Source organism: Pelobates fuscus, chromosome 8 (assembly GCF_036172605.1).
Source record: "Pelobates fuscus isolate aPelFus1 chromosome 8, aPelFus1.pri, whole genome shotgun sequence".
Lineage (NCBI taxonomy): Eukaryota > Metazoa > Chordata > Amphibia > Anura > Pelobatidae > Pelobates > Pelobates fuscus.
This window is the reverse complement of record NC_086324.1, coordinates 142,056,701-142,070,544: the sequence shown is the minus strand read 5'-3', so window position 1 is coordinate 142,070,544 and position 13,844 is coordinate 142,056,701. Positions and strand designations below refer to the sequence as shown.

The window sequence follows — 13,844 nt, the reverse complement described above, 5'->3', positions numbered from 1 at the left end:
GTGCAGTATTGAAGGACCACAGTCCCTGATTACCCTAAAGCAATATCAATATCCAGTGGCTGCACGGCCCATCAGGATATTTCCAGGCCAGCACTTTTCATGCTACAATGCCGCTCCCAAAACTGCTTGCCAGTTTGGGCCTGGATGTGCGTGGTGTGTATACCTTGGCTGAGATGCTTAGTTTTATGCAGACTGTGTGAAGTGCTGTATATGCTTTGTTCTCTGCCGTATTGTGTGGACATTTGTGAGTAGGATTTTGCTTGTGTAAAAGAAAATACAATGTGGTGTGACTTTAGGTGCTTTTTAGTGATTTTTGAGGATGAATATAAGTGCACCAGTTGAAAACACTCCAAACAGCCCACCAAAAATGAAAAGTAGTACAAAAAGGGACTCAAAATTTAGGTAATTAAGTGTTCTTGCATGGCAAGACCACTTAATGTTCTCACATATATATTATTATTATTGCCAAATTTGCCACCCTAACTCCTCCCACAGTTTTTACACTACATAGACAAAAATATACCAAAACGTGCAGATTGTTCCCGATCGGATTGCTATTACTTTGTGGAACGTTTCGCCGTATGGTTCTCGGAATATCGTCGTTCTTGTGGCGAAATTTGTCCCATAGGAATGAATGGCAAAGCTAGAGTGGGAGCTGGCAAAAGCTGAAAAATCAGGACATGATTTCTAAACTGCCACCACTCCCTCATTTTCAGGCCCACCTACACAAATCTTATATCAAAATGTTCAGCTATCCCTGCTGCCACTAAAAATGTCCACGGCTAAGCCATAGTCCTGATAGTTTTTACAATATAACCATTTGTTTGCAACTCACGCCACCCATTGACATTCATTGAAACTCCACTCTGCAAAGCTCACATTTGACGGACAATATCTAAACTGCGACTGTGCCTTCATTGTTAATATTGCAGAGACATACTATACATCAAAATGTAGGTCTGGGTCTTGTGATTCTCACAATATAAAGCTCTTCACTGTAGGATTTATAGTTTTTAAAATATGACCGTTTGAAGATGGCAACCGCAAAAATACTCTGACCTGTGCAAGGCTGCAGCAGCAAGTGATGTCATAGACAGGGCCTTTTGCACCTGCTAATGGTTTGTAGAACTATGTTTAATTGTAACTGAAGCACTTTGGGCAACAACGTTGCAATAAAATGTGCAATATAAATAATAACAGTTACTCCGCCCACTCCAGTTGTAGACTACTGGTGGAGGCAAGAACACTTCACACAATTTCCCCTGAAATTGTAGCTTTTCTAGTATTCCCTTAAAACACAAAGTGCAACTCTTAGGTAACAATTGGGACTTGCCACTCAAATAAAAAGGTTTGATGAATACACATTAAAAAAATTAAACTAATAAGGATATATTTAATAAGTGATTGAAAATAAACTCACATATTAGAGCCTTTTTATAGATATAGGTTCTAAACGGTCTTTTGTGCCTTGAAGGTGGCACACAACCCTTCAAGGCTTCCAATAAGTTACATGTGGGAAATAGGAGAGCCAAATCTTCTAGGTGTAGTATTTAATGTATCAAATAGGCCAAACACCTGGTTTGGAGTATTAAGAAACTCGCTCCAAGTTATATAGTTTGATTTCTTATTGTGCGGAGACTATACTCCTTCTGGAACCCAGATAAACAAAAAAGGTGATGACAGGTAACTATTACCAAATGGTTAAAACGATGACCACAGTCCATGGTGTGTATGGTCTGTATAGATGGTGTGAGAGGTTTATGGTGTTCTACACACTACCTGTATGTACAGGCTTTGTTCTTTGTGGAAGATTTGGATTTTGCTTGTGTATGTAGTCAGTTTGTGGTATTTCGTGCATGGGTGAGCACTATTCACAGTATGTTTATGTGGCCTGTTAAGTGTCTATGGGCAACACCTGATTTCAGAACTGGTTAGTTTCATTTTAGTTGGATATTAGTGATTGTTAATAAAATGTCTGCCATTTTTGGAAGAAGACCATTCTGTGGAGTACAGTGTCAAACACAAATGGGCAGAGTAGGTTGGTTAAATAGAGAATCAAGATACATTTTAATGCCAACTTTATCACCAAAACCACCATTTTAAATTAAGCGTTCACTGAAAAAAAAAAAAAACAATTATGCTGACTTTATTGGATACTGGTAAACTGAGGGAAGGAAAAAAAAAGAAACCTGGATAAAGTCTCTATTTTGGCCTCAGTTTTTCCATTTGACTTTAATTTGCAAAATATTAGCAATGTAAATAAAGTTAACTGGGCTGATAATCAGAATTGTGACTATAAAAGGATGGCCACTTAATAGTATTGCTAAACACAGTTGAGCACAAATATAGCACCATTATACAACCAGAGCTGACCAAGCAAGTCAGCAGCAGAGCTGAGACTGTCAAAGTTTACAGCAACATTGGATTGTGGAACCTTCATCTGTTTAGTCTTAACCACTTCAGTTTGCTCGTTCTATACTCTTAGACAAAATTGTCTGTGTTTGATCGTAATGTATGTCACATTTATATAAATGGACCAAAAAAAGGCACTTTATCATTTGTAGTGGAATATATGTTTAAAAGGACATTATATATATACACACAGCAATAATGTGTATTACTCATGCAGCTAAAGAAGAGCAATTCAAAATTACTTTGTCTTGATTTACAGGCTACATAGGTCTAGGACCTCACTACAGAGGTTGTGGCCTACATCTCCCATAATGCTCCATTAGATTACTGGCAAGTCAGAGGACGTGTAGTTCACATCTGGAGTGGTGAAGGTTACCTACCCCTGCTCTTGAGCATCATAGGGCCTCCATTTTCTCAGTTTATATCAAAGTTTATTTCCCCTCCAACACCTTTGCTAACTTTTTTTTTTTAATAAAACAAAGAAGTCTATCTAGATGTATCCCTATAAATTGATGCCTTAAATTATGTTCAACTCTTCCCTCCTCAAAAGTGTAGAGACCCACATGCAGGGACATATCTTCCACAAGGCAAACAAGTCATCTGCCTTGGGGAAAACCAAACAAAAAAAAAAACCCAAAATGCCCAGGCAGATCCCTTGTTTGCCTCGTGTCCTGGGGCTCAAGAGCTGGCAGTGAGGGAGCATGCTCACCTGAGCTCTTCCTGCTCAGCTCCCTCTGCGCAGTTTAGTGACGTCCTATTCCGGCTTCATTAAACGGCGTGCGAGGGAGCGGAGGAGGAAGATTCAAGTTCCATCACCGCCTACTCCGCTTATCTGCCTGCCCATGCAGCAGCCCCATTGGGCTGCAGGTAATCAATTCATTCCAGCTCTCCCAGGGAGGCTGGATGGATATATAAATAAAAAAAAAAAAAAAAAAACCATAACCATCATGTGAGCGAGCATCTGTCAGTCAAAAGTGCAGCCTTGACAGGAAGGGTTGGGGAAAATTTAAATTGGGGTGCTCAAGCACTGTCCTGCTAAGGGCAGCACAAATTCTAAATACACCATTGCCCACATGCTAGTCTTAACATTAGACTATCTACAAGAGGGAAGACCAGCTGCCTTTAACCCCCTTAAGGACACATGACGTGTGACATGTCATGATTCCCTTTTATTCCAGAAGTTTGGTCCTTAAGGGGTTAAGCTGATTGCTAGAGGAGTAATCAAAGCTTTTACTGGCTTTCCCTTTACTGCTAAAATAACAACCAAGAATTACCAACAAGACAAGTATTGTTTCCAAGTTTATTACAAAAATTAATGATCTTTTAGTGCTCATTGTGCCATGTGTTGTGCATTCCATTTAAAAATGACGTGCAAGCAAACACCAAGACCTATCGCGGCAGTAAGTACAAGGGCAGGTAGGAGTCCAATTGTCAGGTGTTCCAGGAGGTTGGTTTCACCTGTGGAATAGGAAAGATATCAGAATCTTAGACCGGCAGAAAGTGCACAACAGGGAGGCAATGTGGGATCTTTATTGCAACTTGACCCATGGGAAGCCGTATAGTACAGGAAGGAGTCAGTTTGAGCACACATTTGTTAAATTAGTGGACAGAATACACTTCTAGAGTCACTGCATAGTTTGTACCCCCACAAAAAAATAAAATACCTTGAGATTTTACTGAAGCTGCTCGAGCTGTAAGTAGGACTGGACCAGGAAGGCTGACAAAGGATGCGTCTTTAAGGACATGTTGCTCATCTAGTTTAAAGAGAAAGTGAGAGGTTAAGCCTAGTGTATGACAAGATCTACAGACAATTCCTATTAGGCAGATCACTAAAGGAAATTATCAACCGCTGGAGAGCTGTACCAGGGCAGAAAGTCAGTTAAGTTTCTATCAGCTTTGTTTGGGTCAAGGTACATGGAGCACTTTCTCCCCCACTAGAGGGCACATAAGACTCACTAGAAGATAGAATACAAGGGAGTTCACAGCAAAGCATTGTAAGATGGTGTAGGCTGTACTGAAAGCATCCAATACTTACCCCTCTTTTTCTTGGATGCTGGACACCTTGTGGTACAGAGGGAGGAATCTGAGTTCAGAGTATTGCATATTAAAGCACTGCAGTGAAAGTAGATCTACAGGAAACAAAATACATTAGACACTAGGTAAAGATTTACATAAGCCACAGCTTTAATACCATCTCATGTATTAGAAAGATCACATTAAACAGTTCTACCAGACTCCCTAAAGGGGGAATAATAAGTTCGCCCCCCAGTAAAGCTGAAGACAAGACGTTGAGCTAGAAGGCTTTCCCCCCTGTGGGATGTGATTATTGGGTGAGGGGAGAGACCCTGTGTAGGCAGGGTCACTCACTTTAACCCCTTTCATTATGCAGTCCTACATCCAAGGGACAGTCGTTTATTTGAAACGCATGAGCCTTCATTCTGGGTCCAATTTTTAAGCTTTTAAATTCAGACTGATTGCAAACAGACAATCCTATATTGCACACAACGGAAGCCTTTGTTTAAATTTAGTCCATTTGTGGTTATGTTGGTCTTTATGCCTCGCCACATGGCGGTTAGATGGGCTCCTCCATGGGCTCCTATTAGTTTTAGAAAAAAAAAAAAAAAAAGCCAAAAGACTGCTTGTACATCACAAGCCAATAATGGGTGTAAACACGAATGAATGTGGTCTATGAGATGCAATACTGGTGCAGGAGACAAAATAGGCTGATTGATTAGCACCTTCAGGGTTGTAGCCATACACCTGACAGGACAAGTGTTGTAGGCACTTGCATGCAGTTTGATGGTCTGTAAACTAGTCAGTCCCCTGGATTGCATTATATGTTTATTCACCGAGTGAAAACTGATAGGAACCCAAAGTGAATTTTAGGCTACAGTGGCACTAAAGTTTGAAATTTACATTTTAGCATATAAAACCCTTGATAACATTTACTAGAAATATTACATTCATTGCACTCTTAAAGAGAATTTGACAGATACGCCCCCTCCTTCTCCCCCCCTCCCCATATTTTTTTGAGGGGTTAGGTCAGCTAGCGTGAGAAAAATTGATAAAAGACACAAGATTAGGAGAGTTCTATGCAGGATGATATGTTATAAATTTTGATAGCGTGCAACAAATATACATCCCTGCAGAATTTGGTTTTAAAAACACCAAATTAAATTAGACCACCACTTACCAAGCTAGTTGAGGCCTGCCCACCAGTCATAAAAGCAAAAGCCTTCACTTCAAATCTTTTCCTATGATTTGGTAGAGATACTCCGAGAACAGGATGGAACACAGTTTGAAAGTTATCTCTAACTTCTTGACAGCTACAAAATGGATAAGGGACAAAAAATATATATATATATATATATATATATATATATATATATATATATATACACACACACACACACACACCTCTGGTTAGAGCTTCTAAAGGCACAGATTGACATGGTAATTCCCTATTCACTGAGATCCCACTACAACAGGCAGTGCCCACACTGCTTGGAACACTTACCCATCTACAACCACATTCCACTGAGGTACAGCAGTTGGGTCTAGAGACATTGTTGCCCAACAGTCATTTAGCACCAGTTCAATATTTGGGTCATTACGGTTTAAAACGCTTATTTCGAAGTAGAGGGGATCCCGCAGAATTTTCACAACTGGATACTGGCCAGCACCATAGGCAAGGCCAAATGAGTCATCTAAAAGAGACTTATAAAGGTCACAGTAGTTCTAAAATTGTATAAGATGGGATTTTTTTAAAGCGGTGATCAGCAACATACCTTTGAAAAGCTCAAGTGTAAAGACAAGAGGACCCTGACTTATGGTGGGCAAAGGAGGTGGAAGAGTCACAACATTTACAGTCAAGTTTGTATTGCAGTCGGATTGTAATTACATCGGACAGTAATTCTGAAAGATAAAAGATAAAAGATATTGTATATTTCACATACATGACCATATTGCAAAAAATGGTCATTATGAATCCTATTACAGCAGACTGAACATCATAAGGTTGTTTATATGGAATATGTTAATCCCTATAGGGAATAGAATTCAGTTTATGAATAATTTTAACTGGTAAAATGTAACAGTTTACGGTAGGATTCTCTGTATTACAGAAGATACAGCTACATGGGATTAAATCTAGACAACATACCTTAATTCACTATCCCGGGAGATTTGTCTGGGAGGGAAGTCTTTCCAAAGAGCATGAGCCTCATTTTCATAAAATATTTTACCATCTACAAACTGAAAATATCAAATTGTGAGAGTCTGCACATGTGCACACATTTACTATAAGGGTTATTACACTTACCATTTTTCTAGTCCCACAACGGTTCAGTGGTACTTTGTATACAAGACTACTAGTCTTCCTCATTGGAAGACATGTGCCATCGCCAAAGACTACAGTGTCCAAGTTAATCTTTGGTTGCGTAAAGCCTTCAGCAATCTCAAACATCATGGAACCATTTTTCGTGCAGCTTGGTACTAAGAGATAACTTGGTCAGATTTTATTTATTAAATTAGTGTCAAGGCATTCAAAAGTTACTAGACTTACTTGGTGGTGTATCTACAACAACAACACATTTTGGTGTCAGTAGCATCGGAACAGTTAGTTCTCCTAACTGGAAGGTCAAGAGGAGTGACGATAAGGAGAACCAGTGATTGCCATCAATAATATCATCCTAAGAAGTTCACACACAAAAAAAAAAAAAAGTGTATGAGAGCATGTGTTACTTTGCCCTTCAAATGCAGCTTGTACACCAAAAGTGGTTTTAACCATACATGATTAACTAGATGTCTAATGCCTTTTAACTGCAACATATTTGCAAAGGAAAGTTACTTTTTATGTGACAATTTATCCACATTCATGCAAGAGCTTTTAAAATCTATTCACAGAATAAAATCCATGTCAATACATGCCATCCACTTAAGGGGGGCTAAATCATACAACAGAATAGTTAACATGCCATGACAGTATGCATGAACCATGGACACCCCTTACACAGGTGCCTCGAGTGGTATCCCCATTTGAAAGGTTTTCATAAGGTTGAAAACAGTCAGAATAAGGTAGAACGTTAAGTTTAGTGTGATGGCAGTCACCATCACTGGAGGCTGAAGATTGACACTATGTAGGTCCCCAGATTGCTCTTATGTTTTAATCACCCTTTGCCCATAATCAGTATAGTGAGTGTAATGCATTTGCTAGTTATTAGTCCCCCACTTCTTGCATGCTAGTTTAATCTGGCTGATCAACACCCTTATTCTCCATTATGGTCCTCAGCCCTTGTTATTGTCCCCACACTGCAAGCTTGGTGGAGATACAAGGAGCTCTGTGACATTTAGAAAAGTTCAGAAAAAAAAAATTTAAAATTCTCCCACAATGTTTCTAGTAACCAGCAATTTCCAATAGTGGAACTGAGCAGACGTGCTCTTGAGAGCAGACAGATTGATTGCGGCAGAAAAGGGGTACCCACCTGGCAGCAAACCAGTCCAACAGTTGGGGGGACAAAACGTGAAAAAATTAAATTAAAAAAACGAGAGCAGATAGAGGCCCGATAAACTAAAGTTACTGCGAGGTAATCAAATCACCAGGGGACAAAATGGTGATGAAGACGAATCCTCCTGCTTCTCAGAGGAAAAAGTCTCCCGACCCAGGTGAGGGAGCTGCGGATCAACTACTGAAGTCACCCAACACTACACCTCCCACAAGGGAACTTGTCACGGCAGACAAACTGAAAAGAATGCTGGCAGAGCTGCAGGTGAATATTGCAGCCAACATGGCCTTCATAAAATATGCTACCTCCCGGATAACCCTGCTGGAGGCCTCCTCAACTACTCAGAACTCTAGAATAACCTCCCTGGAGAATCAAATCTTAGCACTCCAGACACAATGGGCCATCACTGACAGTATTGATACCACGCAAGATCAGAGACGGTGCTACAATCTGAAAATCTGGTAGTCTGGAGAATTGTAAACTAGACAGAAGGTGATCACAAGCCTAAGTTAAGCCTGGGAACACCAGAAAAAGGTTCTATGAGTCTTGCCCATTAAATAAAAAAAAGACCTTTATTATACGGTATAAATTCCCCACAGAACAAAGGAAACTTATATAAAATACTAACACTTCTAATAAAGTTATATGTGTATTGAGTACAACAGTGCACAATCTCCATACATACCTGCTTACTCCTATTCCAGATACAAGATCACAATTTCCCCTGGATACTTTATTAGAAGTGTTAGTATTTTATATACGTTTCCTTTGTTCTGTGGGGAATTTATACTGTATAATAAAGGTCTTTTTATTATTTAATGGGCAAGACTCAGAACCTTTTTCTGGTGTTCCCAGGCTTAACTTAGGCTTGTGATCACCTTCAGCCTAAATATTTGTTATATATTCAAGGGTTATCCCCTATATAAGGTTCTATGGACACTATAGATCCCGTTTATTGGGAATCTTACAATTTTAGAATTGTAAACTAGTGGATTGTTTTGAATACTCTATTGGTGGTTATATTTCTTTCCACTTTCTATGTAGAGAATCATTTGAGAAATAGTTTGAGAACCCAGCTAATTTAAGCAATATTTTCGCCATATTGAGTGGAGATCGGTCATTTCGCAGTGACCGACACAAGCCATCAGCTTTGTTACCTTTAGGGAATTTGTCTTGATATATAGACGAAGACCATTCAGACGGTCTAAAGTTATTCCATACTGTTGAAGTGCTTGGGTATCCAGTGGGATGTCCATTCCATTCAAGTTTATACTTGTTAGGACCCCGCCAAATTGTGGAATCACAAAGATCATGTGTGTTTCGTTACAGGTGGGGGGACCTACCAGACAAAAACATCATGAGCTGTAAAAATTTTAGCACATTGTATTAGCTTAATTAAGAGAATCACTTACTTCTAACACAAACCAACGGGACATCGACAACAATCTTTGGAGCACCCAATCTAGAACTCAGACGAACAGCTCCAACATACAGATTCTGATTTTCCATCTGGCAAAGGGAAGACAATTTTGGACAATTATTCCAGGTCTCATTTAGTGTAGAACATACTATAGTACCTACCTGACAAACTCTCCTTAAGAGAGAAGAGAAAGGAAGCATGGGCCACATGAAACTAAAGTTTTCACCTACTTTGGCATTCAGTGACTCCAGAATGGGGTACTGATATGAACTGTGTGAGGGGAAAGCAGAGTTGCCTTCAACTATAGATACATTTTTTTGCTATAGTTCAGTCTTGTGTGCAAAATCTAGTACACTATGCAACTAATGACTCCCAGGCATTTTAGATCTCACTTTGTGAAGTGAAGATTGCTTTGAATTCAAGAGGGAATTTTAGCTTTAAAGCAGACTGAAACAGTTTACAGTTATTTTGGCCCAAGTTGTCATGTTCTCACTTTAGTGAATAACCATGAATGTATTAACAGATACAGGTTAAGATAAAATGCAGGAGTGGGAAGGTTTAGTCTAACAAAGCCAGCTATAGATTTAGGCAAGTTTTTCTATTTTTAAGTGTTAGCACTGGAATTTTAATCACAGTTTAGTGAAAGTGTTTTGTTCATGTCGGTATAGCAACTTCCAAGTTGTCATTTTGAAACGAGATCCATTTTGTATTTGTAGTTACCTTGTATATTTGGAGGCCAGATGCATTGAAGAAAGCTTGGATTACCAAGAAGTCAGGTTCAGCTTTCAGAACGTAGCCCATCTGCCATGCCTGGCCTGTAGTAACAGTCAGGTAGTGTGTCCCATCATAAATTCCTATGTCCCAGAAGAGTTTTGATGGGATACTTTGTACAGCCTGTGATATCTAATCAAGATAAGTTTGAGTCAGTTACTAGATGTTATTTGATATTATAAAGTGAGCAGATAGCCAGACATCTGTTGTGCCAAGGCAAGATTCTTCGTGTTCACTTACCTCCCCGTCAAATTGAGGAAGTGTCCTTGGAAACCTGATCTGAATAAGCATAAGGAGAGAGGAGGAAAAGTGTAGTAGATCTTTAGGCTCAGAAGACACATTGAACATTAAATACAACATAAAGATGGGATAGTGAACTTGAAGATGTAGTTACCATCATGAAGTCCTGCGTGCAGTTTACTACTGTCCCTTCTATTGCCTCATCTGCCTGCAAGTCGTTGCAGACTACCCTGTATGTGACTCTCTCCTGTCCAGTAAAGTCCTTGAAGGCTATATGCAAGACACGCTTTTCCAACTACAGAAAACAGGAAGCAGGTTAAGAAATTTTTAGAGTAATTTTATTGATGGAATGGCTTTTAACGTCTACCCCAATAGATGAAACCCAGGTTCGTACATAGCCATGCACAATAGTGTGGAAGTACGCAATGTTATTTCATCGCATTAGCCAAACTCGGGCCCTTCAGATGTTGTTGCACTACAACTCCTATGGTTTTCTGGCTGTATTTTTTCATATTCAAAGAATCATAGGAATTTTAGTTCCTGGCGTGCCAGAGTTTGGAAAACCCTGCCATAGACCAAGTTTTTTTTTTGTGGGACCCTTATTATGTACAGACAGCATCCATAAGATGGTGCCACTAGACTGCAGATGTCCCTTTTCTCCCTCTAGAAGACAAAACCCTACACAACACATCTATGAAACCATCCCAGAGAGCGAGGCTGTGTGTCCTACTTGCTATTTGAGTTCTAGTACATTGTAAGAATGACAGACCTGCACTTTCAAAGTGCTCAAAGAGACCATGTACACACTCACAATTAACTTTGTTCACAATAGTTATAGGGACACCAAAAACCACTTAATCTTAAAGTATTTTTTTCTGCATAGACCCAGTCCAGACACAGCCACAAGAGACTCTGGAAGCTCTGAAACAATTAAGATCTCACAGGAGCCTAGACAGAATTTTGAAAGGGTCTTTGATTGCTTGGCGCCCAAGTCAGGGACATTCAACTAGATCCTTTGCCATGTTTGGACTAAATCATCTATAGTTCTTTGGGAGCAGGAAACTGGTAGACTTATATGGGTTCTGTTTCTGTAGTTGTATGACTATAGACATTTCTGTTCTAGTAAGTTTAGACTTGCCTCATGTTCAATACAGTTTTCAGGAATGTTTGCAACTTTACCCTCCATGAAAACATCACAGCCTGCAGAGTCATCTCCAGCAAGATCTATGAGATCGTGGAAGAGAGAAAAAATAAATAAATAAATTAAATCCAGAAGGGTCAGACAAGACCAATAGAGACACCCATTGAGATTATCAGGGTTAGTCAATTAAGTGAAAAGTCAAAGTGAAATGTCAAGTTTAAAATCAAACTACCTGAAGCTATGCTTGCAATTTGAGCACAAGTTTAAAATTCTGTTTTATTTCACCTTGAGTTCTCACTTTAGTTAGTAAACCTGCTTTAAAACAGTCTTACCTACAACATGGAGACTTCTCCATTGTGTCAGGCGAATTCCTTTGGGTTTTTGAATTTGCAGTCCATCGTTAAGGCAGGAGACAGATCCTAGAACGATATTGTGCCAGAATTTCAGCTGTCACATACTAGTCTTGCTTACATAAATGCTGAAAGTTAATGTATACTTCAGGTCAACTATAAAACTAATTCACCTCACTTGTGTTTATATTAGAGACAGAATTATACTGAATGCAAAACCATCCTACTGTAGAAGTAACTAGCTCATATGCAATGTGGTTATTTTATAATCTGCCTACACTGCGTTTCAGTTGAGTTTAACTGAAAAACCCTCTTTTACACTTCACAATGCATCTTACACAAATTGGTATCCCTATAGACTACATGTGAGCAAACTCACGGGTGGACTTGTAGGGATACTCATGGTCAGGCCCTTGGGGCAGAGACCTTGAGCTGTGTAAGTGGCCCCTAAAAATGGAGCTTCTTCCTGTACTTTAAATTGTTGTGAGCACTGTTACAGTCTCCAGAGAGTCTCTTCTACATCAGACTGCAGCCAGAGCCCATCATCCGGTGGTAAGTAGGCAAGCTAATGTATATTAGTGGCACTAATCTCCAATTTACCTCACATTAAAAGGGGCACTATAGTCACCAGAACCAGCTTAATGTAGTGGTTCTGGTGTCTATAGCCTGTGGCTGCAGGCTTTTTAAATTTAAAAACACTGATAAGACACTTTGTGCAGAACTGGCGTTGGCCCATATGGCAAATTAATGAGTGGGGCATTGTGCTGTCACATGGTGGGGCAGCAATTTGCACCAACCCTACATACACGTAAATCTCTGCTTTTAAATGGCCAAAATAAAAATTTTTTTAAAAAAGCCACTCACATAGCAAATTATACTTCCAATCAAGTTTCATAAACACTGCTCAGTGCTAAATACAACCATGCAAACATGCACAACACATGGCGATCTAACTTTTCATGCTGGCAATGGATGCCACTGCCAGGAACCCTTCAGTTTTCTCGAAGAAAGGCAAGAGTTTCACAAAATCCTGTTGAACTGCACAGATAACCTAACAGCACAAAAACCCACAACTTGAGTCATTTTAAACAGGATAATGGTTCACTAGTAGTATACATAATTAAAGGGACAATATTGGCATCCATAACACTCCCATTAAGCGGAGTGGTTTGGGGGTCATGTCCCCTACATATTAACCCAATTTATAATGTTACAAATCTGCTGGAAACTAGAACTGCAATGGAGAAGGTAACTAAAATGGCTGTTTTGCACCTTACAGGTGGTGTCCAGGAACCGATCATGCAAATAATCACTACAGCATTAGTTTTGTAATCCAAGTGCTATATAGTGTTCCTTTAATAGCAAAGCATGTACGATTTTATAATGTGATTACCTGGGAAATCCAGGGTCTTTGCAGCATCAGAAAGCTTACACAGTAAGCAAATAAGCAGGAAACACCTACAACGGAATAAAAGTTACAAAACAATAAATATGCGACGCTCACATGCAAGAGTTATAGAAAGGAGATTCTGAGAAAGAAAGAAATAAAGCAAATTAGTCAACATATCTGCCACAAGATTTACCAGGTGCCAAGAACACAATTTGACATCAACTTGGGCTTCATTGAGCCACCTAAGGAATGAGCCATCTGTAAAAATCCAAACACAGGGCTCAAGGCTGGTTAGTATTCCTCCCACCTCATGAGCAATATAACACTCCCACTTGAATACCTTTGATTTATATAGTGTATAACACCTGGCTAAGCCACTAACTGGTTTGCAGTTAATTGAATTAACCCTTTCTCACTAGTCATTCTAATTACACACATTCTCGGTTATTCACTAAACTCAGAATTCTAGCGAATTGAATCAAAATTGCAAAAATGAGGCTAGAACAACTGATTTAAAAATATTCAGTTTTAGTACCAGCGTGGCGATTTAAAACTCAATTTTAACATTTAAATTGCTTAAATCCAGAATTTAATGATTAACTCTATGATCTTTCCC

The 13,844-nt window shown here is 39.3% G+C and overlaps 1 protein-coding gene across 1 annotated transcript; it reads right to left on the bottom strand.

Annotated features, from left to right (window-relative positions):
* Positions 1-3,707: 3,707 nt before the first annotated feature.
* On the bottom strand, positions 3,708-13,523 carry LOC134570893 (zona pellucida sperm-binding protein 2-like). The gene is given in 19 exon segments (XM_063428885.1): positions 3,708-3,870; positions 4,077-4,166; positions 4,448-4,541; positions 5,606-5,738; positions 5,930-6,119; positions 6,201-6,284; positions 6,287-6,327; positions 6,575-6,666; positions 6,734-6,906; positions 6,977-7,103; positions 9,074-9,255; positions 9,329-9,425; positions 10,057-10,239; positions 10,348-10,386; positions 10,502-10,642; positions 11,486-11,571; positions 11,821-11,907; positions 13,232-13,296; positions 13,422-13,523. Coding segments are annotated over 19 exon segments (2,097 nt in total). The 5' UTR covers positions 13,487-13,523; the 3' UTR covers positions 3,708-3,742.
* Between the last annotated feature and the right edge of the window lie 321 nt (positions 13,524-13,844).